Raw genomic sequence first — 27072 nt, 5'->3', positions numbered from 1 at the left:
TAGATCTAGCAAATCTTGCTGTATGGCAGACAATTTGTCCTCCAGGTCAGAAATGTGACTTTCTGCCTTGTCTATTCTTTTCGGCATGCTAGACATATTCTCTTCCAGTTTAGCCAATCTTTTGTGCAGTTGGGCAATCTCTGATGCCTGGGACTTTTTTAAATCCCTGATTTCAATCATTATAGTTAAGAGCATTTTTTGAATTGATGTCTCTTCACTCTCCTTCCAGATCCTTTTTCTGCCTGCACCATCTAGTTTGCCATTGCAGTGCTTTCTTCATTTTCACTGGGTATATCCCATGAGATCTTGGCTGACGGCTGAGTGGCTTGGGAGAGGGTTGAGCCCATAAGGGTGTTTTGAGAGAGATTGTTGTTTTCTTGCAAGTATACTGATCTAACCTTTTCTCCTGCAGAAGTAGCTCCATCAATTTGAACAGGGTCTATGGCCTTGGTTGACGTCTGGTACTTTTGGTACTTATGGAAGAGAGTGTATTGCTTAGAGCAGGGAGGACCATCATTTGTTCTCTGCACCCCCATGCTCCTGTCTTTTCAGTGTTTTCCTTTTTTGCTACCTTGGGCTGCTTTATGTGCATTCATTCGTCCCCTCCTTATAATAGAGGGAGAAACAGAGAGAAGCCTCAATGGAAACAGCCCATATTCTCAGTCCTAGTCCCTGGGCCTTCACGACCATGTAGCAGAGCTCCACCTCCTTCCTAGCTCTAGCCGCAGGGCAGAAAGAAAATTGGAATAGGACTCAAGCAGGACTCAAGTTATCGCTTCACTGGGTATCATAAGTCTCAGGACCTCAAGAGGCACGGGTGCCCTCTCACACCCTGCCGCGATAAGGTAGGTATGTATGTGATGCGAGTGAGCAAGGTTTGTGCTGTATACTCCAAGGATCCTCTGGAGTCACAAACAGTTGAGGAGGCCTCAGGGTCTAGCTGTAGTGAAACTATGATTCACCTATCCAATGACAGCTTCCTCATGTATTAGCAACACATGCACAGTTCTGAAAGTTCTAAAAGTCTTGGTAGACTGCTTCAGGGGACTGGGGCCACAAGATTCATGCAGCCCTAGTCTACCACGAGGGAAGGATCTCCAGAAACTACAGGGGGGGCGTGCTGGGTTTTCTATACCATACGGGGTTACTGCCAGGTGTTTCAAGCTCAAATTACTCCCCCCACCGCCTGGCTTACTTGCTTTAAACTGTTCTTAGCTCCTCTCCTCTTCAGATTTCTGAGACCTCCCGAGCGCTGTCCTCACACGCGCTGGGCTTGCGCACCCAGCGTTTTTCTCCAGCCTGCAGCGCTTCGGGGGGGGGGAGGGGGCACACCAGTGAGAACCGCCACCTCTGTCCTCGTACGCGCTCAGCAGCGTCTCTCCGCAGCCTCTCTCTGAAGTCTGTGCTGCAGTCTATAATGCTTCGTGGGGGGCTACGACCACCGCCATCACCCGGTAAAAGAACCGCAGTGCTCTCAGCTCAGTGTGGGAGCTTTATGGCCAGGCCCTGTCACCGTGCCTGGCATAGTGCCCACACCGTCATCCGCTCCCGCCTGTTCACACACCACACAATCCCTACCCAAATGATACTCTGGACACATGGTTATGGGAAAGAACTGTTGCAGATTTATTTTCATACAACAACGTATGACGTTTAGGTGGGTCATCTTACAGGCGATCCAAAGCAGGCAGCCCCTCGCCGACCCGCATGCCTAAAGAGCCGTCTTGCACCGTGAGTCGATGCTCTGACGGTGCAGCACATTGCCATCTTCGTTAAACTCCCGCCCCCCCTGTCAGGGCGGAGCGGTGTGGCACACCCCCGGTCGGTTCAGGCACCCCGACCTCCCGAAGGACTAACGGGGTGCCGTCGCGGTTTCCCAGAACCTCCTGCGGCTCCTGGTCCTTGGCTCTGACACCCTTACAGTGCCATGCAGAGGTACCCTTACTGTACCATTCTGCCGCAGAGGTACCCTTACTGTACCCGTCTGCCTCCAGATCGCCCTGTAACTCCGCCTGCAACACAAAAAAGAAAATTACAACATTCTATCCACCGCCCGATGCACAAGCTGCTGGGTCAGGGACAGGGAGCGAACAGCGCTTGGGCCGCGGGCGGACAGCTTGCAAAGAGGCCGGGCCGAGGGCGAGCAGTGGTTAAATAGGGGAGGGGTACGCCCCTCCCAACAGGTGAGCCCAACCCCTTGGCCTGTGTCTGGTGGGCGCGGGGAGGGGCCGGGAGCCCGCTTCGTCTTTTCTCCACCCCCCTTGCATTGGCTAGCGCTGTGATTAATGGCACTATCACGCTGCCTTGCTCATGTTCCCCTGCGGGTTACGCAGTCAGCGGCATTCTCAGCATTAGGCGTTGCAAAGCAGGAAGTGGGCGGAGGAGAGCAAGAGCCGAGATGCTAGCGACAACGTGTGTGGGCCACACCTGCCGCTGAACCTTCCACGCCTGCCGCTCAGAACTTGCATGGCACATTCTTGCAACATTTTATCAACCTTTGAGGACATTTCCATTCTCCTTTCACTTCACTGGATCTGGTCAGATCAATTGGACATGCCTTTCTTATATTTCTTTCCATCCTTGGGCTTCCCCATCCACCTTGCTTACTACCTTTTTTTCCGAGCAAAAGTATAGGACCACCCCGATCTCTTTCTCTGGGGCCCTTGTTGATACTCACCTTCTGCTTGACAATTCTCTTATCAGTCTAATGACCAATTATATCTCCTGGATTCCATCTGATCTACAGTTCAGTGACCCTCTGAAGGTGCCGTATCACTCTCATCGCTGGCCATCATCCCCTTGGTTCTCTCCTGAAGTAGCAGAAGCAAAACTACGTCATATTACTTATGAAAGGTAATGATGTATCTCTGACTACCAAATAAGCAAAGCCCTTTACGTGACAGTTTGAAAGTGTTAATATTTAGCTATTCCTTCTGCTTGGGCTACTTTTTAGGCTTAATCTATTAATCAGGGTGCTCACTGTATATCTCCTTCCTGAACTGCCTTCTAAGGGGCTTACTGACACGCTCCAAGTTCTTCCAAGATAAAATCAATACAATCTACTATGTTTTCACCAAAAGGGATTTGTCTTACCTTAGTTCATTTTTAAAGGCGTTGACCATATCCACTTGAGAACAAATCCATTAAGCCGTTCGGTTTCTCCTTGCTCACTCAAGATATCGCTCTTCCATCCTAGACACACTTAAATCGAGCCCACCTTCAGACCAGTGTGTGCTGTTTATTCTTTGAAACACCTAAGATTCCATCTGTCTGGACTTGTAGGATCTCTGAAATACTTCTCTTAAGAAAGCTGATGAGCTCCTGTCCCTTGGGTGGAGGAAAGCCCCACTTAAACAGAAAACCCACCAACCCTGTTCCATCTCTCGGCTTCTTTCAAAATGCTGGAAAACACATTAACTGAGAAGCATCATAAGCAACAACTTTCATCGAACCAGTCAATCAGGCTTTTCATCCTTGTCATAGTACCAAATCATCCCTACTTTCTCTCACGGACACTATTTGGTTCAGATCAGAGAGTCAAAGCTGTCTGATCCTTCTTTTATTTCTGCTTCTTTCAGTATAAAGTTTAACATTACCATGGCTCTTGTCTGGATCACGTCCTTTCTCCCTGATTACTCTGAAACATTCCTCATGCTACCTCTGCAGCCTTCTTCTCGTGTTGCAGGTTGTGCAGTTCTGCAAGTTTTCTACTTCTACCCCACACTCTTTAGCATCTATGTGGCTCCTCTAGTTCAGCTCATAAAGTCCTATGTAATCAGTTTTGCAGCTTATGCCGATGACACAGAAATTGCTTGCCACGTCAACCTGACATCAACTCATTCAGCTGAATAATGTTGTTCCTGTCTCCTCACAGTTGCTGCCTGGATGAACACTTAATTGCCTCAAGTTAAACACTGGGGAAGTAATTCACAGAGGTAAACTTACACTTTGGCGCAAGTTTACTTTTTTTCGTATTTGCAAACTACGCGTTAATAGTAAATTTACCCCACTAGAGACTCCCAGTTTAGGGCGGAAGTCTCTGCACATATAAAACTAGATCTGTCCAATCTTTTTATGTGCAGAGTTCTCCACTATGACTTGTAGTTCGCAAATACAAAAACATTGCAAACTTATACAAAAGTGTAAGTTTACATTTGTGAATCAGGCCGTGACAAGACAAGACTTCTGGGTAACTCCAGTTATGACTGAACTCCTGCACGGACCAATCTGAATTGAGGCCCTCGCCTGCCCTGGCCACCAGTGGCATGAAGGTTTGTGTCTTCTTTGACTCCAGTTTCTCTTTCTCAATTCACATTAATAAAACCTGTTATTTTTGCTATTTCTTCTTGCGGATCATCAGATGCATTTTGATCTGCATTCTGGGCCACTGTCACATGATGACTGTTTATGCCGTAATTCTCTTCAGACAGGACTAATCTAACTCACTCTACTACGGTCTTTCCCAGTATTTCCTGGCCAGACTGCAGTGTGTTGCGAACTCGACCACAAGGCCATTGCTAGGTCTTCCATTGACTCTACTTTCTGAAGGTCTCTGGGTGTTTCTCTGGCTGCCTATCAAAACACATTAGTTACTCAAGATCCTTTGCTTCTGCCACAGAGCATTCTATGACAATGTCCCACCTATTTCGCCTAGAAACGTATGCACTAGAAACCTCCTTTTTTACTGTGTGCTTAAAGCCACATTCTCCTCACGGTCCCTCCCGTTTGCCTTGCCCACAAGGGTGGCCATGTTTTATTTTACTTGGGCCCATTTGCATGGAATCTTCTCCCCTTCATGCGCTATGCACAGTCTCGTTTTCTTCTATTCTGTAAATCTCTTAAGAAATATTTGTTCACTCTGTAGGCTCTTTCTTAGCTGGCTCTTGGTTTTCATGTCTTTATTTTTTCCTTGTGTTTGCTTTGTTCATCGTAAGTTGGCAGGGTATGCCCAGACGTGGGTCCTTGCTCACTTTACCACTGGATTCAAACTAGCCTGGCGGATAAGGGGTGTTACCCCAAAACCAGGTCCCAGGGTGCTTGTTTCCAGTCCAGGGAAAACCTGGCTTGGCAGTTTGGGATTGACTGTTCCCATTTGGCACAGGGTCAAGACTGATTTGCACATAGCTGGGTCTGAACTGGTGTGGCGAAGTGAGCTAAAGAACGATGATGGATTCAACCCAGATCTGTGACTGGAGGTGAGTGTCTGAAAAGTTTCAGCGCTCCGTCCACCATCTCCTTGTGTTTGCTTAATTTTTTTCCTCAGCATGAGTGCATCCTTCTGGGGTACCAGTTGCACTACATAGATGTAAGTCATCATCCTCATGATCCTCATGCACTTAGTTATTCACTCCTGCCACTCGTTCATTGATCCATGAACTCATTCACCATTGAAGCCACCAACACCATTAACCCATACTCCTATTTACCCCAGACAGAGCGATTATATTTTTAAAGCTTAGTTTTTTCCTGGGACAATGTGTTTGCGATTGTTTTGATATATTTGGACAATTATTGATACATTATTATGTAAAATATATATATTTTAGTCACATTAGTAGACAGTAGTATTTACAGGGAGACAATTAGGTGATTGGTTATATGGAAGTCAATAGAGAGAGACAAATTGAGTAAGTGTGCTTAATTTGTCTATGTAAGTGAGCAATAAGTAAACTGAGGGGCCAATTTGTGTTTTTTGTGCAATGCAGCAGAACAAACAAACTTACTTTACTGAGTTGTGCAAGGGGAAGACAGCAACATAGAGCCACAGTATTGAAATTAGCCTGCTGCTGTTCAACACCCCTGAGCTGGCACACACACAGGATATGTACTGCCCTTCACAAACTTCAGATGGGTGTGTTTTGTCTAGCACAAGGTTTGTATGAGATGTATACAATACAAGAACAAAATCATATGACTAAACAAAGTATTAAGAATTCCACACATTCAGACGCTCCCAAGCTGGATGGTAAGCTGATCCCCCTGTTGATGTTTGCTGACGATACCCTCCTGATCTCTAAAACGCAGCAGGGCCTACAAAAGGCCATAAATGTGTTTGAGGTCTTTTGTAAGGATCATGGACTTGCAGTGAATGTTAGTAAAACTAAATTTATGGTCCATCATAGGTCAAGACAGGTAAGAGGGAACGTGGCCATGAGCGGGGTTAGACTTGATCAAACCGGGGTGTTTTCCTATTTGGGAATCACCCTCGCCTCTAAGCTAGATTGGAAACCACATCTTGCCCATCTGGAAACTAAGCATGCCCAACTGACAGGCACCCTAACTAAAGAAGTACTCCTCTCCCATACTAGACCCATTTTGCCCGTTTTGAAAATATATGAAGCAAAAATAGCCTCAGCCACTCTGTACGGGGCCGAACTGTGGGGTTTCAGCAATCTTACTCACCTTACTAGGGCTCAAAATAAGTTCTTCCGTGGGATCACGGGTCTACCGGTTTCAACCCCGTTGATTCCCCTTTTCTATGATCTAGGCTCTCAGCGTCTGGAGGATAAGGCTCGCTACAGACTGGTGGCGTACTGGAGGAGATTGTGGGTAACTCCAGAACCCTCTCAGTACGCAGGGGCCTTCCTTGATGTTCTTAACGCTGATAGAGCACACCAAATTCATTAGTTCCAGGAGGTTAAATCTATTTATTCAGCCATGGGTCCGGTGAATCTGTGGGTGGACCCTACCGGTAGTATTTTTCCACCTAGAAAAATCCTAAAAGATCTTTATTGGAGATTGGTAACATCGAAGAGGTTTGGTTCAACTATTGGTCCCTCTTTGTCTGCAGACTTCTTGGAACTCAAACATCTACCTGCTTATGAGGGTTATTGGGACTATATTACTGTACTGAAGGCAAGTAAGAGATACCATCAATTAAGGGTGGGGTCCTTACCAACTAACTCCTTCGTCTCTAGTTGGCGAGTAGGATTAGATCTAACCTGTCCTTTCTGCCCTTCCCAAAATGAGAACATAGGGCACATTTTCTTTATTTGTCCCGAATATAAAGTTCCCATAATGATCTGGCTGAAGCCCCTCTGTGTCCAGCTTAATTTTCAATCAGGGTCTGAGGCGTTAAGGATCCTCAGAAGTGATACTAATCAGCTGGTGGTTATTGCTGTTGCTAATTTTTTACATTGGGCATGGAGATTACGTGTGAAGAAAGTATGCCCAAGTTGATTATTTTAGATTCCAACTGTATATATAGTCTATTTCCCTCTTTTTTAATGGTTTTAACATGTATTTTTATGAATAGTATTAACTTATTCTTTTAATCTGTGTTAAGGATAATAGTCTTGTCGCAAAATCCAGGCATGTTATACATCAACTGTAATATATGCCTAATTGTTTGGATGTGTTCAAATGGGACTCTCCACCACTGATATCAGTTTGTTTGTGTCTTTTATGATCATTTTTATTGAAATAAAGACTTTTTTGAATTTGAATTTGAGTAAGTGTGCTTAATTTGTCTATGTAAGTGAGCAATAAGTAAACTGAGGGGCCAATTTGTGTTTTTATGTGCAATGCAGCAGAACAAACAAAGTTACTTTACTGAGTTGTGCAAGGGGACGACAGCAACATAGAGCCACAGTTATTGAAATTAGCCTGCTGCTGTTCAACACCCCTGAGCCGGCACACACACAGGATATGTACTGCCCTTCACAAACTTCAGATGGGTGTGTGTTGTCTAGCACAAGGTTTGTATGAGATGTATACAATACAAGACCAAAATCATATGACTAAACAAAGTATTAAGAATTCAACACATTCAGTGGTGGCTGCCTCAGAATAGGGAGGGTAGGGCAAGAAAAATAAATTAAATAATCTGCTGCTGCTGCCTCTCCTACGTCCTCAATTGGCACCGCAGCAGGAACGGAATCACCCAGGCTACCGGACTCTCCCAGCCAATCATGACGCGGCATGAGCTGCGTCATGATTGGTCTGAGCTGCCCATTGACTGCTCAGGTAGAGCCAGGGAGCCTGGGCATGTTCTCTGCTGAGCTGTAGAACACAGCCAGGTGGAGAACATGCTAAGTGCGTATGGCTCTTTGGACGTACCAAAAGAGCCGGCCAAACAGTCATGCGCACTTAGGGAGTGCAAACCACTCCTCATTCTGGCGAGCTCAGCACCGACCAGTCCTGACTCTGAGTCCCACAAGGAAAAATAAAATTATGTCTTGTTATTATCATTTTATTATTATTTTTTGAACTGCTCAAAGAGCAATATGGAGACGCTCCTCTGCCTTAGCGGAGAAGCCGCCACTGCGACACACTGATGTGCCTTGTAGAGTACAGCACACATGGAATGTTTGGAGAAATAAAACATTTCTCCTAGTTGAAGCCTGCTTCAAGGATATGTTATCTCTGACACAAGGCTCAGCCTGGCTACCTTGGTAGATAAGAGTAAAGGAGAATGGCCAACAGGGCCATTGGGTGATGACACCTAAGCTCTCAAGGAGTTATTGGCTTTCCCTTTTTCAGTCTAAGTTTAGTAGATCAGGCTTTACATCAATAACTATGAGCTCTTGCACTGATCTGCCAAAGTTACACCCCGGTAACGCTGCCTTGGCACAAAATGGTGCAAAGTTGCACAAAGAGCTATTGAGAAAAGGGCACTTTTCCAGCTCATAATGCCTTTTGTGCAGGAAAGTTAATACCTATGCAAGATTTTGCTCTGCTTTGAAATAACTGTCTTGTAGACCATGAGAGCCAAGCAGAGTCTCCAAAAATGTCCTACCAACCCGAATAATGCACAAAGACATCCATGACAATATAAGAGACAGAGGACAGTTACGGTCAGAATCATTTAAATACTTGTCACCTCCAAGGCAGATCAATTATGTATAAGTACAGTCAGAATAATCAAACTAAACAGAGACAATGCCTTCAAAAATGCATATATTATTATATTCACTTGACATGTAATACTTAATTTTATAGTGCAGGCGGCACAGTTCACGGTGAACAGTGGGTGTGCATAAAACGTGTGTGTGCAGAGTTCCACTTTTTCAAACTTGACTGTTTTTGCAATGGGAGAGCATCTCAGCCTATCACAGTGGCTCAATCCTTAGAATGTATTATGGGAGGGTGTGTTTGGCCTCGTGTTTGCCATCCTAGGGTGGTTTGTGTGAGGACAGGTAGTTGTCTCGAGTGTGCCACATTTCGCTCTTTGTGTGTGTTCTGGGTGTGTGGTTGGACGTTATAGTGTCGGCTCCTCGTAGGAAGGTGACCCAATTAAACCAGGCCTTGAACGTAGCTTTCCCTGTGTCCTTCCAGTTGGTCAGGACCGTCTTGACCGCCGCAGTAAGTAGGAGGTCTATGAGGTCCCTGTCTTCTCTAGCCTGGATTGTTTGTGCCATGAAGGCCGTGGCCAGGTTGTGGAAGTCTAGTTGTAGGGGGATGTCTAGTGTGTTGTTTATGAAGTCACTTATTCTGCTCCAGAATACTCTAACTCGTGGGCAGTGGAATATTAGGTGGGCTAGGTCTCCTTTCTGTTTGCTGCAGTTCCAGCATGTGTCTCTGTCTTTTATTCCTATTGACGCCAGGCGTGAGGGGGTCCAGTAAGCCTTGTGTATGAGCCAGAATTTGGTTTGTGCTAGGGTGGTAGTTACTTTTTTTCGTGTTGTTGATGTCCATAGGTTCGCTGTGCCCTGTATACATAAATCTCTTTTTTTCAATAAAAAATGACTGAAATAAAAAAGAATGTATTATGGGAAGTCTTAATATTGAGCATTTAGCAATGTGTGGGTCCATTAAATAAACACTCAATGGATCTTCCCAGGACAATGCGGTCTGGCAACAGCTGTAATGATGAATGCAAGGGTGACTATGGTATATGTCTGGGTTACCTATGGGTATTTCTATGGATGGAGTAACCATGACATTTTCGGTGTCAACCTCCTGACTTGGAAGGCGTGAGAGTCTAGAGAGGAGGGAGAAAGGTGTCGGCTGCCAACCTTTAATCTTCATCGGAATGGAAAAAAGGGACGGAAGATTATTTGCAAAAATATATATATATATTCAGAGATGTTTTATTGTGTGTCAGTGAATGCTCAATAAAGTATTGGGTAGAACTTCCCCTTTAAAGTGTAACTATTGTTTTACCTTATATGTACGGATATTAAGCAATCTTCTCTCCACCCAACAATGTGGAGGTATAAGAATAGGATTAATAATATATACAAGTTATAACGTTTGAATCTGTTAATCATTATAGATTTTAAATAGTAATAGCACCAGGGTCAATTGTGCAATAAATCCCACTTTGTGACTATTCCTCATTCGTAGGATACATTTCCATACGTCTCACACCGCAAAGGCTCTGTTCAACTGCTGTGCTGTCTGCCTTACCTCACAGAAAAAAACGAATCGTATTTCTGCGGTGCAACTACTGCACAGCAGAAAATGTAATAGAAATGTCAATGTTCATGCAATATGGGCAACTAATGCTGAATGGCTGTATAAGGAATGCAGATGACATTACTGCTTGATGTTCACTTCCTACAGACGTAAACGATGCCGCTGATATTTCTCCCTCCTTTCCACTGTGCAGAACCTGCGCTGGATGGCACCGGAAGTTTTCAGTCAGTGCACGCGATACACCATAAAAGCTGATGTATTCAGCTATGCGCTGTGTCTCTGGGAATTGCTAACAGGTGAAGTCCCTTTCGCCCACCTAAAACCAGGTAAAGTGTTCTCGGAATGGTGGGGTTGCATTGTTCTGAAACGGTGAATAATTAATTCTAATGTTTTGTTGGTGATGAGGGATTTCCGGTTATATATGCTAACGCTGTTTGTGGTACTGCAGGGGTGCTGCTGTACGCCCGGCCTTGCGTAATGATGAACGCGGCTTCACAGAAGGCCGCACTTACTGTACCAGTGTTTTATTGAAGCATAAACGAGGTAACTCGGCAGCTGTTCCATTTGTATGGTTATGGAACTGTGAAATATATCAACATCCTAGCAAAGGAGTTTATTAGTGGGACCTCGTGTTCCCATTTAGCCAGGAGTCTATGATTCTGTCCGACTGCGTATTTCACTAACAACGTAAACACAGCCGCCGTAACGAGAGATTTCACAAAGGCAATATCTCAGCCACGTATTGCCAGTGTTAGAGATTGGAAGCGTGCTTCGGGTTTAATCTGCGCTATATCTCACTTCTTAGCCGGGCTGGGCTGGACTAGTTCATTCGGATCACAGGTGGGCGTCCTTGGGTTAGGGAAAGTCTAATTAGATGTGGAAACGCCGAATTGTCAAGAACTGAGGATAAACGGGGCTCTATTTAAAAGAGCGCTTCTATAAATTCCAGTTTTCAACATGCAGCCCGCTCAGCTTCTGAATGTCTTCCAAATCGTAATAGATATATTTTTCACCTCAGCGTTCAGTAAAATTGCAAGCTTTAAAGGACACCGTTCAGTTCAAAGAAAAAGTTTGTTGAAGTCCTTGGAGAAAATCTGTGACACGGAGGACACAGAAGCAGCCCGGCCGCCTTGGATTGGCATGCTCACAAGATATGGTTGCTTTAAGGGAGTTGATATTCAAACCATACTCTTCAAAGTATAAAGAGCATTGTGCAAAGCATCAAAAACACATGCTGTATTATAGTGATCTTAAAATATCTAAATTAGGACAGTGTAACACAGATATGTTTTAGAACATTCTCCTTCACACTTGGCAGAGTTTATGCAAAGCAGGATTTTTCGTGGGCATAATAACGTAAAATGTTCTGCCGTCATCTATTCTTAAGACTTCGATTTTGTCTTAACATCTGCGCATCTGCTGATTTTGTTTTGTTGCAGTGTTACCGAGTGTCATTTTCCAGACTGTGAATTTGTGAGATGATACGTGAAATGAGTTTTTGGCAAAAATACCATCTGGAGGGCTCCCTTTCTTAAGCATGAACCAATAATTCCGGCATATTTTATTTATTTGGTGCTTTTGCAGTGGGCATGGCTCTAGAGTCATTTGACAGAAGTGATAATTTATCCGAATAAAACATATGTAAGTGTGCATGAATCCATAACTCTCCCTGTAAGATATATTCATAGTGTGTGGGCATGTGTATGCACAAACATACACACTCCTTTATGTCTGTGTGTTTTTGCATGCACACACACACACCCACACACCACCATTATGAATGTATTTTAGCAGATTAATTTAATATTTACTGTTTCCTTTATAGCAGTCATGAAGGTTTGCGATTTGATGTAGCAGATATGGATATTGTGATTATTTTTTGTGTTGTTTTGTGTGAGATTGTTTGCTACTCCTAGGCCCTCATTATGAGTGTACCATTAAAGATTAATGGGGTAACCCAGTATCTCACAGAACCTGGGGGACTAGAACAGTATATACACTGATGGTTGGTTCTGTCGAGCAAGGCAGGATTACTTTTAAACGTTTTCTTTGTCCTGATCTCTCGGAAAAACCAATCAATGATATATAGTCAACATTGACAACCATACAGATTCAAAAAACGCTAGACTGATGCTATAGACTCAAAAAGTGATCAATATAGCATCAGTCACATATCGTCTGGCACACTACATATACAAATATATAAAAACACAAGACAATTCATCAACATATATCTTTACATACATAAATAAGTGCCATATAATCAACATAAACCAATGTTAGATAGGGAGTCGCGAACTACCTGATTAAGAAATATTGTGAGCTCTTTTGAAGCACATTGATAATCAGCAAGATAAGGGGTTGTGATCCTGAGTCACGGATCACTTAAGAAGTTACCTTCGGTTGAGGCTCTACAGGAAAGTTTGACCTATTTTGGACTGCCACACAGGTACCAATGGAGGATTTTCTGAATCTTTTACGAGCCCTCCACTACCTTTAGTAATCACAAGGACAATACACAGGCTCCCTTGAAAAATATCTACAGTTCTGAGGAATACCAGTGGAGATGTTTAACACTTACACTCTTTGAATAGGTGTTGAAACGTCGACGTACAGATCAGGCATTCAGTACTAGCACTTAAAGATATCTGTGCTCAATAGAAAGGCTATATGTAATAATATATATGATAAGTCACTACGGATGGCAAATGAAAATGTTTTCTTCTGTGTGTATTGTAAATGTTAAACGTTTATGTTGATTATTGGCACTTATTTATGAATGTAATTATATATGTTGTTGAACTGTCTAGTGCTTTTATATATTTGGATATGTGGTATGCTATACAATATATGATTAATAATATATCGATCACTTTTTGAGTCTATAGCATCAGTCCTAGCGTTTTTTGTGTACTATATACCATTGATTGGTTTTACCTAGTGGTCAGCATTAAGAAAAAGTTTACAAGTAATTCTGCCTTGCTCGACAGAACCAACCATCAGTATATACTGCTCATTACGAGTGGACCATTAAATTCCAAATCATGCACAGACCCTTTTCACTGGGTTCAATGAGTAATGCAAACTTTATCACACTCTTTGATTACCAGAAGAGGTAATGTCTATCTGTCAAACTTAACTTTCAACAGGTCAAAAAAGGACGAGTAATTACTGGAACCTGCAGACTTTGGTGAGCTAAGCACCAAAATAAATGTGTTATTTCCCAAAGCCGTGTAATAGATGATAGTTATCACACCTTATAAATTCTGATCTCCATAGAGACATATTTTATCAGCATGATAGGAATTTATTGAAAAGCATTGGGATGGAGGAATACTGGTCGACCCCAGAAAACCTGGCCCTTATTCCAAAATGTAGTCTTAAAAAGAAATACTGGGATACGATTATGGAGAAGGAGGCGACCAAACGGGTGGGCACCTTAACCCAAGATTTTGTTCAATTTTAATTTGCTCCTTTTTAAGAGGAATACATTGATGAAATGTTACCTTTGCCGGAACGGAAATTATTCATTCAATACCTTTTTAAAACTTTACCAACCAGAGTGTTTTGTAAACAGACGATGAGTCTCCTGCATGTAATGCTTGCCCATAGTCAGTTGTTCACCTGCTATTCTTCTACCCCTATTATAAAAATCTGTGGGCAAAGTGGATTGAGTCACTATGAAGATTGGTAGGACCTGGGCATTACTTGGAGGTCTTGAGAATCTTAGCCACTGACACAAGTGGGGTGGTGGTATTTGGTCTGGCCAGATTCTGGCAAGCATTAAAATATTCTTCCTATTATTATTACTATTATTGGCATTATTATTGGTAGTAGTGTAAAAAAAAGTGTTATTAGTTGAGGTGGCTTTGAGTTCATCACAAGTAATAAGTCCAAAAATGCTGTCAGATTAAACAAATATTATCAATCATTTACACCTGGTGTTGAACCCCAGTAACTATAGCACGAAGCAGGCAGTATTAACTTAAGAAAACATGTAAAACATTTAGGCTCAGATGTAGGTAAACTGATTTTACCGATTTTAAAATACCGAATTTTACCGAATCGGTATTTTAGAATCGGTAAATGATATGTAGATAAAAAATCGGTAAAAAATACCGATTCGGTAAAAATCGGTATCGGACATTCGAAAAATACCGATTCTGTATTTACCGAATCTGTATTTACCGATTCTATATTTACCGAATCTGTATTTACCGAATCGGAATCCTCCATGCATTCCTATGGGCCTTTTGCCGCATAGGAATGCATTGGGAATACCGAATCGGTAAATACCGAATCGGTAAATACCGATTCGGTAAATACAGAATCGGAAAGCAAACAAAAGTGAAACTTTGGCAGGCAGCCAATCAGGTGCTACCACCCTCCCCTTCCCTCCCAGCAAGTGGCTATACAGGCAGCTGCAACTAATTAGAAGCTCCTGGAAAGGCAGTTGGAGCAGAGCTGAGTCACTGAGCAGCAGAAAGGGTTTGGTGCACTTTTAAAAGTGTAAAATGGCAAGCAGCAAGGAAAAAGAGCAGCCTGAGAGGAAGAGGAAACTCAAATTCAACAGCATGGAGTTGCAGGTCCTTGTGGGGAGGTGGTGAAAGTGCACCACAAACTGTTTGGCAGACAGTCCCTCACTGTGGCAGAATCTGCCAAAAGAAAAATCTGGCTGGAAATTTTGGACAAAGTAAATGCAGATGGGGTGACCACCAGAGACACAGAGGACCTGAAAAAAAGATTTTATGACCTCAGGAGCCAAACCAAAAAGAAAATGGCTGAACATCACAAGCAGGCATCCAAAACTGGTGGAGGCAAGAACCCAACACCCCCTTACAGACCTGGAGGAGATGGTGGCCTCAACCATCCAACCGGACAGCGTCTGCGGACTGGGAGAATGAGACAGCTCAGCCAGAGCTGCAACTAAAAAAGGTAAGAGACATGCACAGCATTCCCCCCATACCATCATCCTTACCTGTTGTACCCTTTGTGGCCCAGTGAACCCCAGTCCAGTACTGCTAGCACTATACAAGGCCAATTAATGATGCAATATGTAGTCAAGAGATGCAATAACATGTCATACAGCACAACAACCAACTAGTGAAGTAAATGACTGCATTGAGAATATAGCCAATGTGATACACATTTAATTGTAGTGACTGTGAGATAGTAGCGCTTAGCTAATGTACGCTCATATGTCCACAGGTGAAACGTCTCGCAGGCGCTCGCAGGAGACTGAAGACACACCACCTGAGAGGGAGGACAGTCAGGAAGCAGGTCAAACTACCCACACCGTACCACAGGACACAGGTGCATCAAGTAGCCATCCTCCTGCACAAGACACAGAGATGCCTCAAGACTTCCTGGCGTCCCCTGACAGATCACAATCCCCTCTGTTGCTGTCATCCCCAGAAATGCCAGCATCACAGCATGAGTCCACACCTGCATCACAACCAAGCAGGAGGCATGTAGTGGCCCCACTCATAGGAATGGAGTCTGCTGCAGCTGACAGTGAGGGCGACGACACACACAACTTGCCTGCAGATGTCAGCACTGGTACAAGGCACTCCAGTGCAGGGGTGGCCAATAGTGGTGCAAGACGCCGCAGAGTCCAAGAGAGGCCAGCAGATGCACCAGTTGCGGGTCCAAGTGTGTTCCGTGGTCAGGAGGGGAGCATGGTCAGAATACAGAGGATGCAGGGAAGAGCCATCCAGGCACGCCAACGGCAAATGAGGTCCCTAAACAGCAACATTGGAGAAATAGGAAAGGGCATCAGTGAGCTGGTACAAGTCAACAAAGAGATGGCAGCAGGGATGCGCGTTATTGGCAACTTGGTGCAGCTGCTATGCACCAAACTAGACACTGATTTCGAGGCACGGCGCAGAGAAAGGCAGCGTGGTCATGGACTAACTAAAGCCATCAACCGCCTGGCCACTGCCACATCCCTGTCATGCAGGAAAAGCAGTAACATGCAGGAGGCTATGACCCAAAACACCAATGAGGTCACTAGGGGCATGGGCAGGATGACCAGTGCTCTTGAGGCGCTGATAAATGCCCAAACTTCACATACAGCTGCTCTGGATGTGCCTGTCAGTGAGGAGAGCACAAGCAGGAGCAGCATAGGAAGCACCCTTGTCCCTGAAACAAGGAGGAGCAGGCGTCACGCTGAGGCCACAGGCCAGCAAGACAGTGAGCAGGGTGAGCAACCTACAGGTGTTACAGGGAAGCGAGGAAGGAAATGACTTTTAAAGTTCATGGTGATGTGAACCAGGACTGACATCATTGCTGTTAAATACTTTTTGTTGCACAGTTGTGCTTTAAAAATCTACCTCTTTACCAAATTAAACTACATTTGGTGCATACTCCACCTGTCTGTGTATCTTAACTCACTTAAAAGTAGTTGCGTGTGATCTCATCCCGCCTTTGTCTCCCATCAGTAGGTGTTGCAACTCCAGATGCGTGTGGTTCAGGCACTGCTTCCTCATCATCATGGTCCTCGTAATCTGAGAGTTCCACTGCTGTGCCCTTCTTGACCGCAAGGTTGTGCAGCATAGCACAGGCTGCAATCATCTTGCAGCAGATGATTGGTGTGTACTGGCGGGCACCTCCACTCTTGTAGAGGCAGCGAAACCTGCTCTTCCACATGCCAAAGCTGCGCTCCACAATGTTACGGGTTGTCTTGTGTGCCCTGTTATATCTCCTCTGACTTGGTGTTGTAGGGTTGAGGTAGGGAGTGAGGATGAAGGACCGGAGGGCATATGCACTGTCCCCTAATGGCAAGAGAAAAAACATTACTCACATGCACACACACACATCCACCTGTAATACGTATCAAGGGAGTTTCACACAGTGTGTTGCCTAGCAAGTATCCTTCTCCAAATTCCCCCGCTGTCAGGCATGCGTAGATCTCACTGTTTTGGAAGATGTAGGAGTCTTGGGTACTCCCGGGGAATTTGGCTACTAGGTCAGTGATCATGTACTTGGAATCACAGATCACCTGTACATTTATGGTGTGGGTGGACTTCCGGTTCCGATAAATGTACTCTGTGGCAGCAGGTGGGCATATTGGTATGCGGGTACCATCAATACAGCCAATTATGTTTGGGAAATGTGCCATCTGATAAAAATCTGTCTTTGTCCTTAGCAGTTCTGCATGCGTTGCAGGGAAGCTGATGTACAAATGCATTCTCTGCAACATGGCATCAAGGAATTTTTTAAAGAACCGTGACAGACAGCTCTGGAACACCCCACCTACCACAGCAACCACACTCTGGTAACTCCCAGAAGCGAGCAGGTGTAGGCTGCACAGCACCTGCACATGGGGTGGAATGGCGTGTGCCCTTGTGGTTGGATGTTCCAATAGTGGGTGAAGGTCCCTGATTAGGTCCAGGATAGTTTGGGGAGCCAGCCTGTACCATTGGAGGATCTCAGGCTCAGTAAGCTGGAATAGAGTGATCCTCTGCCTGTACACCTGCTCCTCCCTCCTCCAGACCCTCTCTCCTTCTGCCTGTAGCCGTATCCGCCTCGCAATGACATAGAATGCCGCCATTCTGGTGAAAATGTTGCATTTTGGGGCCTTTTTTATACTATGTACCTGTTTACCTCCTGATTTGAATCCATGGTAAATACCGACTCTTAAATACCGAATTTCATGCAAAATCGGTATTTAAGAGGTTTCCTACATCTCAAAAACTCATTTTACCATTTCTTAATTTCTGAATCGGTAAATTGACCGATTCGGTAATGTTTCCGAATCGGTATATTTTCCGATTCGGTATTTTTTCCGATTCGGTATATTTACCGATTCGGAAACTTTACAGATACGGTATTTTTTCCGATTCGGTATTTTTTCAGAATCGGTAAGGTTTCCGAATCGGAAACTTTAACGAATCGGTAAATTTGCCGATTCGGATGTTTTCGGGTCCCCTACATCCCGAATGCCCAATACCGGTCGGTAACGGCCGAAAATCGGTAAATTCGGCCATTACCGACCGGTATTGGCCTACCTACATCTGGCCCTAGGTAGTACCAAAACAATTAAAAAGTAAATAAAAAGAAACGCAACACAATACAAACAACCAGTTTCAAAAAATTAAGAAACTATTGAAAAGAAAATTGACACCAAAATATATGAATGTTTAATCTTTTAAGGCAAAAATGCCAAGGGAAAGTAACCATCAATCAGAAGTCACTGTTCACAGTTGACTGGTACCTATGTAAAATTTCAGGCTAGCCGTAATGACATGCAGTTTTGATGCACCAAGCAGGTCTTCTCGGTCAAAGATATTACCTCCTGACTTAGGACCTGATTTAGAGTTTAGCAGACAGGGTACTTGGTTGTGGGGCCAATGGAGTACCCTGTCCATCTCATCCGTGTACCTCCCACATCATTTAGAGACAGACCAGCCTTAAGTTTTCTGTGGATGCCACCCTTTTTAACTCCATCAACAAAAAGCTTTCTTTAACAGCCTGGTGGCATAGGTTCCATCAGAGGAAAACATCATGTGTGACATTAGCCCACATTCCCTATTTAGGATGGATGTTGCAATGCCTTTATTCCCTCTGTTCACCACCAGGAAAAATACATGAAAAATGAAAATGTACCTCTACTCCATGGTACAATACTTCCCTGATGTGGAGGTCATTATTTTTTGCATTCCTGAAACATTCTCCAGCTTAGGGAATTTGTTTCTGAAAAACAGGTAAAATGTAAATCTTGGTGAGCTGCTGTCAAAACCGACGGTGGGTGTCCACCAAGCGTTTTGTACAGTTCAGGGCACTGTCATGATGGTTGTTTCTTTGAACATATATAGAGATGCCTAAATTTGATGGACAACAGTCCATCAGGATAGATGAGGTAATCTTCTCCACCCCCGACAAACAAAGATCCATCAAACACTATATCCTTTTGTTCAATTTACCAACAGTGGGTGGCCAAACCCCAATGTGCATGGGCTTCGGCTGTTGCTGGTGTGTGGTTTCCCACAGGGACTGGAGGTCATGATATCCCTACCCAGCCCACTTATACCTTAAACATTTCGGTTTATATTGCAGGCAGACAATTAGAGCAAGCTTTTGCTGGAGATAGCAAGACAGAATTCTGGGGGAAAAGTCCTCTTTTGTAATAGCTTTGCTCTAGTTTTATATTTAGAATTACAATGTGGGGGAGGAGTGAGTAGAGCTTTGTGTATGGTCATCGCTGTAGCATGAAGAGAAGGCCACAGGGCATGGGCTATCGTCGCTGTAGAGCAAAACGTCGGTTAGGCATCATGGTTTATTGTTGCTCGAGCATCTCGTTGGCAGTCACAATGGGCTGTTGTTGCTGTAGCAGGAAGTGGAGATCTCACTTTGCTAGCGATCACTGTAGCACAAAGAATCAGGTTCACTGGAACTTCACATCGGTGGTCATCCCGGAATGGCAGAGTCTTGGCACAAACTGGTCTGTTCGTGTAGTGCCCCATACTTCAGGATTTCACCTTTCTTCACCAATGGACCTTAACCCGTTGCGTGCTCATGACGAGCTCAGCTCGTCATGAGGCACGGGTGAGCTGCACTTATGACGGGCTGAGCTCGTCATGACCGTTGGAACGTTCACACGCGGGGATAATTTCCCCGCTGTGCTGAACGTTCCAAAATGGGTGTGGCTGTGACGAGCTCAGCTCGTCATGAGTGCAGCTCCACCGTGCCTCATGACGAGCTGAGCTCATCACAAGCACGGCAACGCCGTGCGCTGCCCCCTCCCCTCCGCACAGCAGGTGAAAACGCCCCGCAGCCAGGGGGTTAATGGATGCCAGCCAAGGGTCAATGACCTAGGGAAGCCCCTCTTGGGGATCACAAACTCTTCTGTAATGGCCACTTGTCCTGGAGTATACTGATGTGCGGCTCTGGAGGTCCAATATTTATTCCCGGTGTCAGTCTTTGAAGTGGGGAGATTCCCTATACTACCCTCACAATTGGTTCTGGAAAGTTCTTACCTTCTCCTGTCATGTTTCCAGAAGTCTGGGGTGACAACAGTTTTGTTTTAGGTTCTTCTGTGTGCTGGAGGCAAGTCCTTTGAAGTAAATGTGGGACAAGGCACAGCTTCATCTCCACCCATCCTGGCAGGATGGCCCATCCTGCCCAGACATAGTCCCATTTTGTAGCTTTGAATGGGAGGAATACCCAAACCCCAACATCAGAGCAACTCACAGTCATGTGACCCAGGACACTGGCAGAAGGCAGAAATAGTTTGACAAAATAGTGTGACAAGAAAATGCCGATTTTCTAAAAGTGGGATTTGCAGAACTGTGACTTAAAATCCAAATTTACCATTAAAGTGTATATTAAATTACAATTTATATGAGTCTAAACAGCACATTCTTATCTGCTCACAATCAAAGTTATAACATATTAAATGTAAAAGTTTTAGTCAATGGGAGACATAGGCCTTACAACACTGAAAAACTACTTTAGGAGTTTTTCACTGCTATGGCATTTAAACCTTAAACCCACCTGTCCTACATTTTAAATATAGCGAACCCTGCCCTATAACCCTTGAGGGCCTGCTTTAGGGGTGACTTATATATATTAAAAAGGAAGGTTTAGGCATGGCAAAATGTTTGTTTTGCCAGGTTGAAATGGCAGTTTGAAGCCTGCATAACAGGCTTCAGTGCCAAGTCTAAGAAATGTGTTAAAAGGCTACTTCAGTGGTTGGCAGAATGAGTGCTGCAGGCCCACTAATAGTATTTAATTTACAGAACCTGGATACATATAGTACCATATACTAGAGATGTACAATCAGGTAGATGTCAATTGTACCATGTTTAGAGAGAAAACACTTTATCACTGGTGAGCAGGGAACAAATGCGCAGAGCCCTAATGCCAACAAAAATGGGCTCAGATTCGTAAAGGCAAAAATCTGGTATAGACCCTGCAAAAAGAGCTAAGTCCAACAGGAATGGTAATAAGATCGTAAATTATGGTAAAAAAGCACTAGAATTTCACTGAAAAAAACTAAGGTTAAAGTGACATATTTAGGGCTGGAATTGAGATAAAAACTGTTTAAAAACAAAATAAAAACTGAATTCCACCAGTTATAGTTTACTGAGCTATCTATAACTTGTGCCGGTCAAGCCACTGTTAGTGTGAAACCGCCCCTCTCCACATTCTACCTTTTTAAACTTCTTTTTGTCTTGCAGGACTTTTGCAGGAGCACAGGGGTAGAATAACATCAAATGTTACAGCATTATTAGCTTAATTTTAAACATAAATATTTTGAATATATTGAATTTAAAAAAATCTGAAGTTTAATAATAAAGAAATTCCACCTAAGGTTTTTTATGGTGAATTTAAATGTACTAAAACGCTGTGTTGAATTTATTACAGTATCATAATTATTTTTAACAAATAATATTACATTTATTTTTACATTAAAAAAGTTATTAAGCTATTTTAAAGTAAATTTCTAATTATTTTATATTTTTAGAATTTATTTTAACATTAAATAAAATATAATTATATTTTGAAACTGTTTAAATCATTTAATTTTTTAAACTTTATTTCCTATGCAGTTTTTTTTATAGGTGTTGCAGTACCTGTGAGTGGCCATGTACGGTGCTAAACTTAATCCATCTCAGAGCTATATTACATTTATGACTGTTTGGGTCCTTTATGGCTGTAGTTACTATCGAAGGAATAGGAAGAGGCTTAGTTTTTGTCAGTGATTGGAAGTTTCTTCCTAAATCCTTCCCTAACCTTCCCTTAACCCCATCTTAATCCTCCCTCAACCTCTCCTTTTTAGTGGAAGTATTCTCCATTTTCCTGCCACTCTTTTCTGTCCCACCCATATTTACTGTTGAAACATATACTTCCATGCACAGAGATCTTCGCAGTCGGTCGGAGATCTCTGCACATAAAAGATAGGAGAGGTAAAGGCGGAGAACTCAACACATAGGTATGTGAATAGGGGTAGTACTACTAAATGTACTAGAAAATGCAGTTTTTAAATAGACCCCTTTATATTTCGTAAAAATACATTAACAAATAATTTTTAAATGATTATTTACGTTTAAACATATTGTGAGAAAGGCTTCTTTTTGCATGGTTCACCCCCACTTTTGCCTGATTGTGATGTGGTTTAAATTGTAGTACACATGATCCCTACCGACCAGGTCCCCTAAGCCAGTGCTTCTTCCTTAAAAATGTATCCACAATTGATACTTCTGCCCCCTGTAAGAGGTACCGTGGGCATCTAGGTCCTGGGAGCTGAAGAAGGTCCTCTGGGATCCATGCTCACTAGAACTATGCCACTGCCCCTGCTGCTTGCATGCCCCTGTGAGGTTAAAAACATCACAGTCGACATGATGCCCTGCCTGGGTGCTATGCAAGCCAACACCTCCTGAAGGTGTAGGTAAATCACCCCTCTAGCAGCCGTTTCCACCCTAAGGCAGGGTGCACTATGTTATGTTAAATGTTATGTTAAATTAACTTGTTGAGCGCGCTAACACCATTAGGTTTCTTGGCGCTGTTCGGAGAGAGCAAAAAGAGACAAAACTAACATAACAGAAGAACAGAAGTTAATAATAAGCCTCAGTGAAAAGATGAGTTTTAAGGGAGGATCTGAAGCTAGAATAAAGAGAGGCTGACCTCAGCGGGAGAGGTAAGGAATTCCAAAAGGACGGGGCTAGGAAGGAGAACCTAAGACCACCGTGTTTCTTCCGCTTGAATCTGGGGATGGATAGAAGAGCCATGTGGGAGGACCGGAGGGTGCGGGAGGGAACGTAATGATGTAGCAGGGAAGAAATGAAAGCGGGGCCCTGACCAGAGAGAGATTTAAAGATGGTACAGCCCAGCTTAAATTTACAGCGGGCTGAGACCGGGAGCCAGTGAAGGTCCTTAAGAAGTGGTTGGACATGTTGGTCTCTCGGCTGATGATAAATCAGACGGGCAGCCTGATTTTGAATATATACCACAGGTGATGGCATATCTGCAAGAGCAGATATATCCATACAATATTAGGGCCCATTCCTTAATGTTGTAAATGCCAGTAAAACCATAGAGAGTACATGGGCTGGGAACTCGATAACTCGAGTTCCATAGCACTATGAACGTTTCACTGAACACAGGAGTGCTTGGTAGTAAACCTTTCAATAAATCTGCACTGTGGCCAGTGTGGGCTTTATTGTACCATGTACTCATAGAGCACCTTAGAGGGGCCCCTGAAAACCTAACAACCCTGGTATGGTCTCTGGCCGGCTGTAGGCATCTAGCCACAACCAAACATGTTTCCGGACCCTTGGGTAGAAAGCCCTTTTTCTCTGGGACTAGAAGCAATGCACATCCTGGGCAGAGGTATCACACCTCCTCCCATAGGATGGTCCAGTCCTCGAATGAGGAAGCTTCAAAGGCCTACAGCCTTAGTAATGAAACCCCCAGCCTCTGCTGCTAGCAGCAGATGACAGTCCCTGGTTAATCCACCACTTTGGTAAGGGAAACTGGCGGGAAAGCTCAGGAGAATAGGAGGTGTTTGCACCTTGGCCTACTCCACCCCTAAGGTGTGGGAGCCAAGGTAAAGCACATCTTTAAGTACCCATCATCTTGAAGATGGGGGACCTCTCTAATCAGAGCTAGGTATATGCCCCCTCCCACAGGAGGGTGGCATATTAGAGGGTGTAGTCACCCCAGGTAGGGTGTCCATTGGCCCTACCTGCTACTCCCATAAAAAGCCCCTAAATCTTGTATTTAGGTGGCTGCCCCAGACCTAGAAACTCGATCTGTGATGACCTAAAAAGCAAGAAGACATTCCTGTCGAGAAGACTGAAGACGATTACTGCCATGGCCCCAGCCTTACTTGTCTGTGGTCAGCTTCTGCAAACCTGCATCCTGTTTTGCAGCCAGCAACTTTTGAAAACCCTGGGAGGACTGCTTCCTTTAAAAAAGACTCAAATCTCCAGTGTACAGCGGACCTGTCCAGAAGAAACCAACTCCAAGGGCTCCGGATTCAGCTGGAACCGTGATCCGTGCCCACTCTGCATCCAACGCCCACGCCCCGATTCTGAGTGGCTCACCTGTGCAGTGAAGCCTCCCGAGTGATCCTGACCTCGTGTCCGGCTTTGGCTGACCTCTACTGATCTCCAAAGCGGCGCTTGCTGTATGAATCCTGAGGTTCCCCCCGATCATGACCAGCTTTGGTAAGGAGACTTCCACAACGAATGGCACCCCTGCACCCAAAGCCCCTTAGCCTTGGTAAGCTTAAGAAATGGTACCCCTTAGAGACCCTTCATCTGCCACGCCTGCAGCCTGTTTGCCAAAAGCATTGAGTGTCACAGTCGAAATTGCACCATGCACCCTGCAACCCCTGTGCCTCAGGTGGTGTATACTTGGTGCTGCTTTGTGGCCCCCCCTTATGCTTAATTTAACCCCCAGAGCTTGGCCCGGCAAACAATCTACTTACATGCAAGCAGTGTGGCTCCAGGTGCTCCCCGTCTACATTGAAAAGCAGTGTGCAGAACTTCGATTTTGACCTCCGCACCCAGCTGCCCATGTGCCACTGGTGGTGTAGATATGGTACTTACCTGCCCCTTGCCACTTATTGACATTTGGTCCAGAAGACTGGATTTGTAAGTGCATTACTTACCTATTTAACCACAATATTTTTTCCCAAATAGGATAACATTGAACTGTGCTGAAAAGATTATGTGTCGATTTTTCAAAGTGAAAAGTATTTTTCTTTAAAAATGTTCTTACCTTATTGCAAAGATCTTGGTCTTAAAATAAAACGCAAAGTATATTTTTCTAAAATTGGTCTGGAGCCTGGGCCGGACTGGGAACGGAAAGCAGTCCTGTCAAATTTTGCCAGACCAGCCCCCGTCCGTCGCGTAGTGAGCGAGCGCAGGGAGCGAGCCTGACCGTAACTAGGGAGCTTTGGGGCAGTTCTCCCCCCAAATTTTGGAAAAAGACAGAACAAAATGGTGAATTTTACAGCACATTTTTCATTGCATATTCAATTGTATCAACTTTCAAAGCACAGTAAATAGTAGATGATGACCTTAAAGAGCACCAGGTTACCCACCCAGTCATATGTACCCATAGACATTCTTTCAGAGAGCACCAAAAATAGACTAGTAGTGAATCAGAGAGAACAAAGTAAATACCAGCCCTCACATGGTGTGCAGCGAGCAAGCGCAGTGAGCAACCACTACTAGAGGGAGTTTGAGGGGGGTTGTCCCCCCAAGAAAAGTTTGGAGACAGAAAGGCCAAAATATAGCATTTTTCAACACATTTTCTCTCCTAAACCGCACTGATGACATCACCATGTCTGCAACGAATGAGTCAATTCCAATAATTGATCACATCATCCATGTACAACTGAGCCAGTTCATAGGTATAATGGATGATTCCATCACAATGCCCTTGAGCCAGAGAATAATTAAATACGTCATCTTTGTGCCATGGTCTCTCCTGGGCTGGGTGCTTGTGTTCGCTGCAGAGGTGCAGTGCTGCCAGAAGACTTCATGCTCCAGTAAGAACCATTCTTCTAAAAAGATCACTTCCATCCACTCTGTGGTTTACAGAAGAATTAAGAAACCTCAAACTCAAATGTAAGCGTCTTGAACGCAGCTGGAAGAGAGATGATTGAGATGCTGATAAGAAGGTATATAAAAAGAGCCTCCGAACCTATACACAACATCTGTTTACTGCTAAACAAAAATATTTTGGAAACAAAGTCGACCTGGCTAGAAGTTCATCATAAAAACGTTTTAGAACTATTTCTAGTCTGGTATTACCACCTCCAGCAAAAGTTCATTCAAGTCAGGAATTCTGTGATGAACTCGCTAAATGTTTTCTAAACAAAGTTGAGATTATTTTTTCAGCATTTAATGATCCAAGTAAGGCTGTTATGTCTAAAGCTGGGGAGATTTTAAATTCACCCTCTTCACTTCATCCTTCACTGGACAAGTTTACATCATTATCAATGGAAACCACTCACAACTTGCTTCTGGCAGCTGGTTCTCCAGATGACCCCAGCCCAGTGGCAGTGGCCCAGCTTCCCGCATGCCCGATTTCATGTGCCCTCACATCAATTTTTAATAAGATGTTGGAAACTGGTCATTTTCCTAAACCTTTGAAGGTGGCCTCAGTTTTGCCCCTCTTGAAAAAGTCCAACTTGGATCCTAAAGATCCAAATAGTTTTCGCCCAAAATCGCGACTCCCTCTACCAGCAAAAATGGTAGAGAAGGCCCTAAATACACAGCTTAGTGCTTTATTCCGAGAGACTAATGCTCTGGATCCCACTCAATCTGGCTTTAGAGAGGGACACATCACTGAATCAGCCCTGATTAAGGCAACTGATTAGATCAGGAAAGCTGTAGACCGGGGTGGTAGAGCGGACTTGGTCCTACTGGATCTGTCCGCGGCCTTTGATTATACAATACCATAAGCTTTGCTTATCGTATTGTATAGCAAAGCAAATGGCTTTAACTTAATCAAAGGTGAGACCTATTGCATATTTAATGCTTATTTAATTGTTTGACGTCACAACAGGCGAGCCTGCAGACTGGGTGCTATTTCAGTTGTTTGACGTCACAACAGGCGCTGTGAAGAGGCTGATGACACCAAGGCCCATGGAGGTAGCTAGGCTTGGCAGTTGGTGATGGTGCAATAAATCAATGGCATTGTGAATTAATGAGGTAGTCAGGCCCCACGCATGGCAGTTAGTAAATGCATCTTTGA

General features: G+C 44.1%; 1 protein-coding gene across 2 annotated transcripts in view; it reads left to right on the top strand.

The window, feature by feature from the left end:
• The window catches only part of TNNI3K (TNNI3 interacting kinase), a 2668544-nt gene that overhangs the window by 1645836 nt on the left and 995636 nt on the right, over positions 1-27072 (top strand). For both annotated transcript variants that reach the window (XM_078668672.1, XM_078668665.1), the window contains one exon: positions 10553-10685. In XM_078668672.1, coding sequence (XP_078524798.1) covers positions 10553-10685 — 133 coding nt within the window. The remainder of the gene's footprint in view (positions 1-10552; positions 10686-27072) is intronic.

Source organism: Lissotriton helveticus, chromosome 1_2, assembly GCF_964261635.1.
Source record: "Lissotriton helveticus chromosome 1_2, aLisHel1.1, whole genome shotgun sequence".
Lineage (NCBI taxonomy): Eukaryota > Metazoa > Chordata > Amphibia > Caudata > Salamandridae > Lissotriton > Lissotriton helveticus.
The sequence above is the reverse complement of the archived record's forward strand: the minus strand, read 5'-3'. Positions and strand labels throughout refer to the sequence as shown.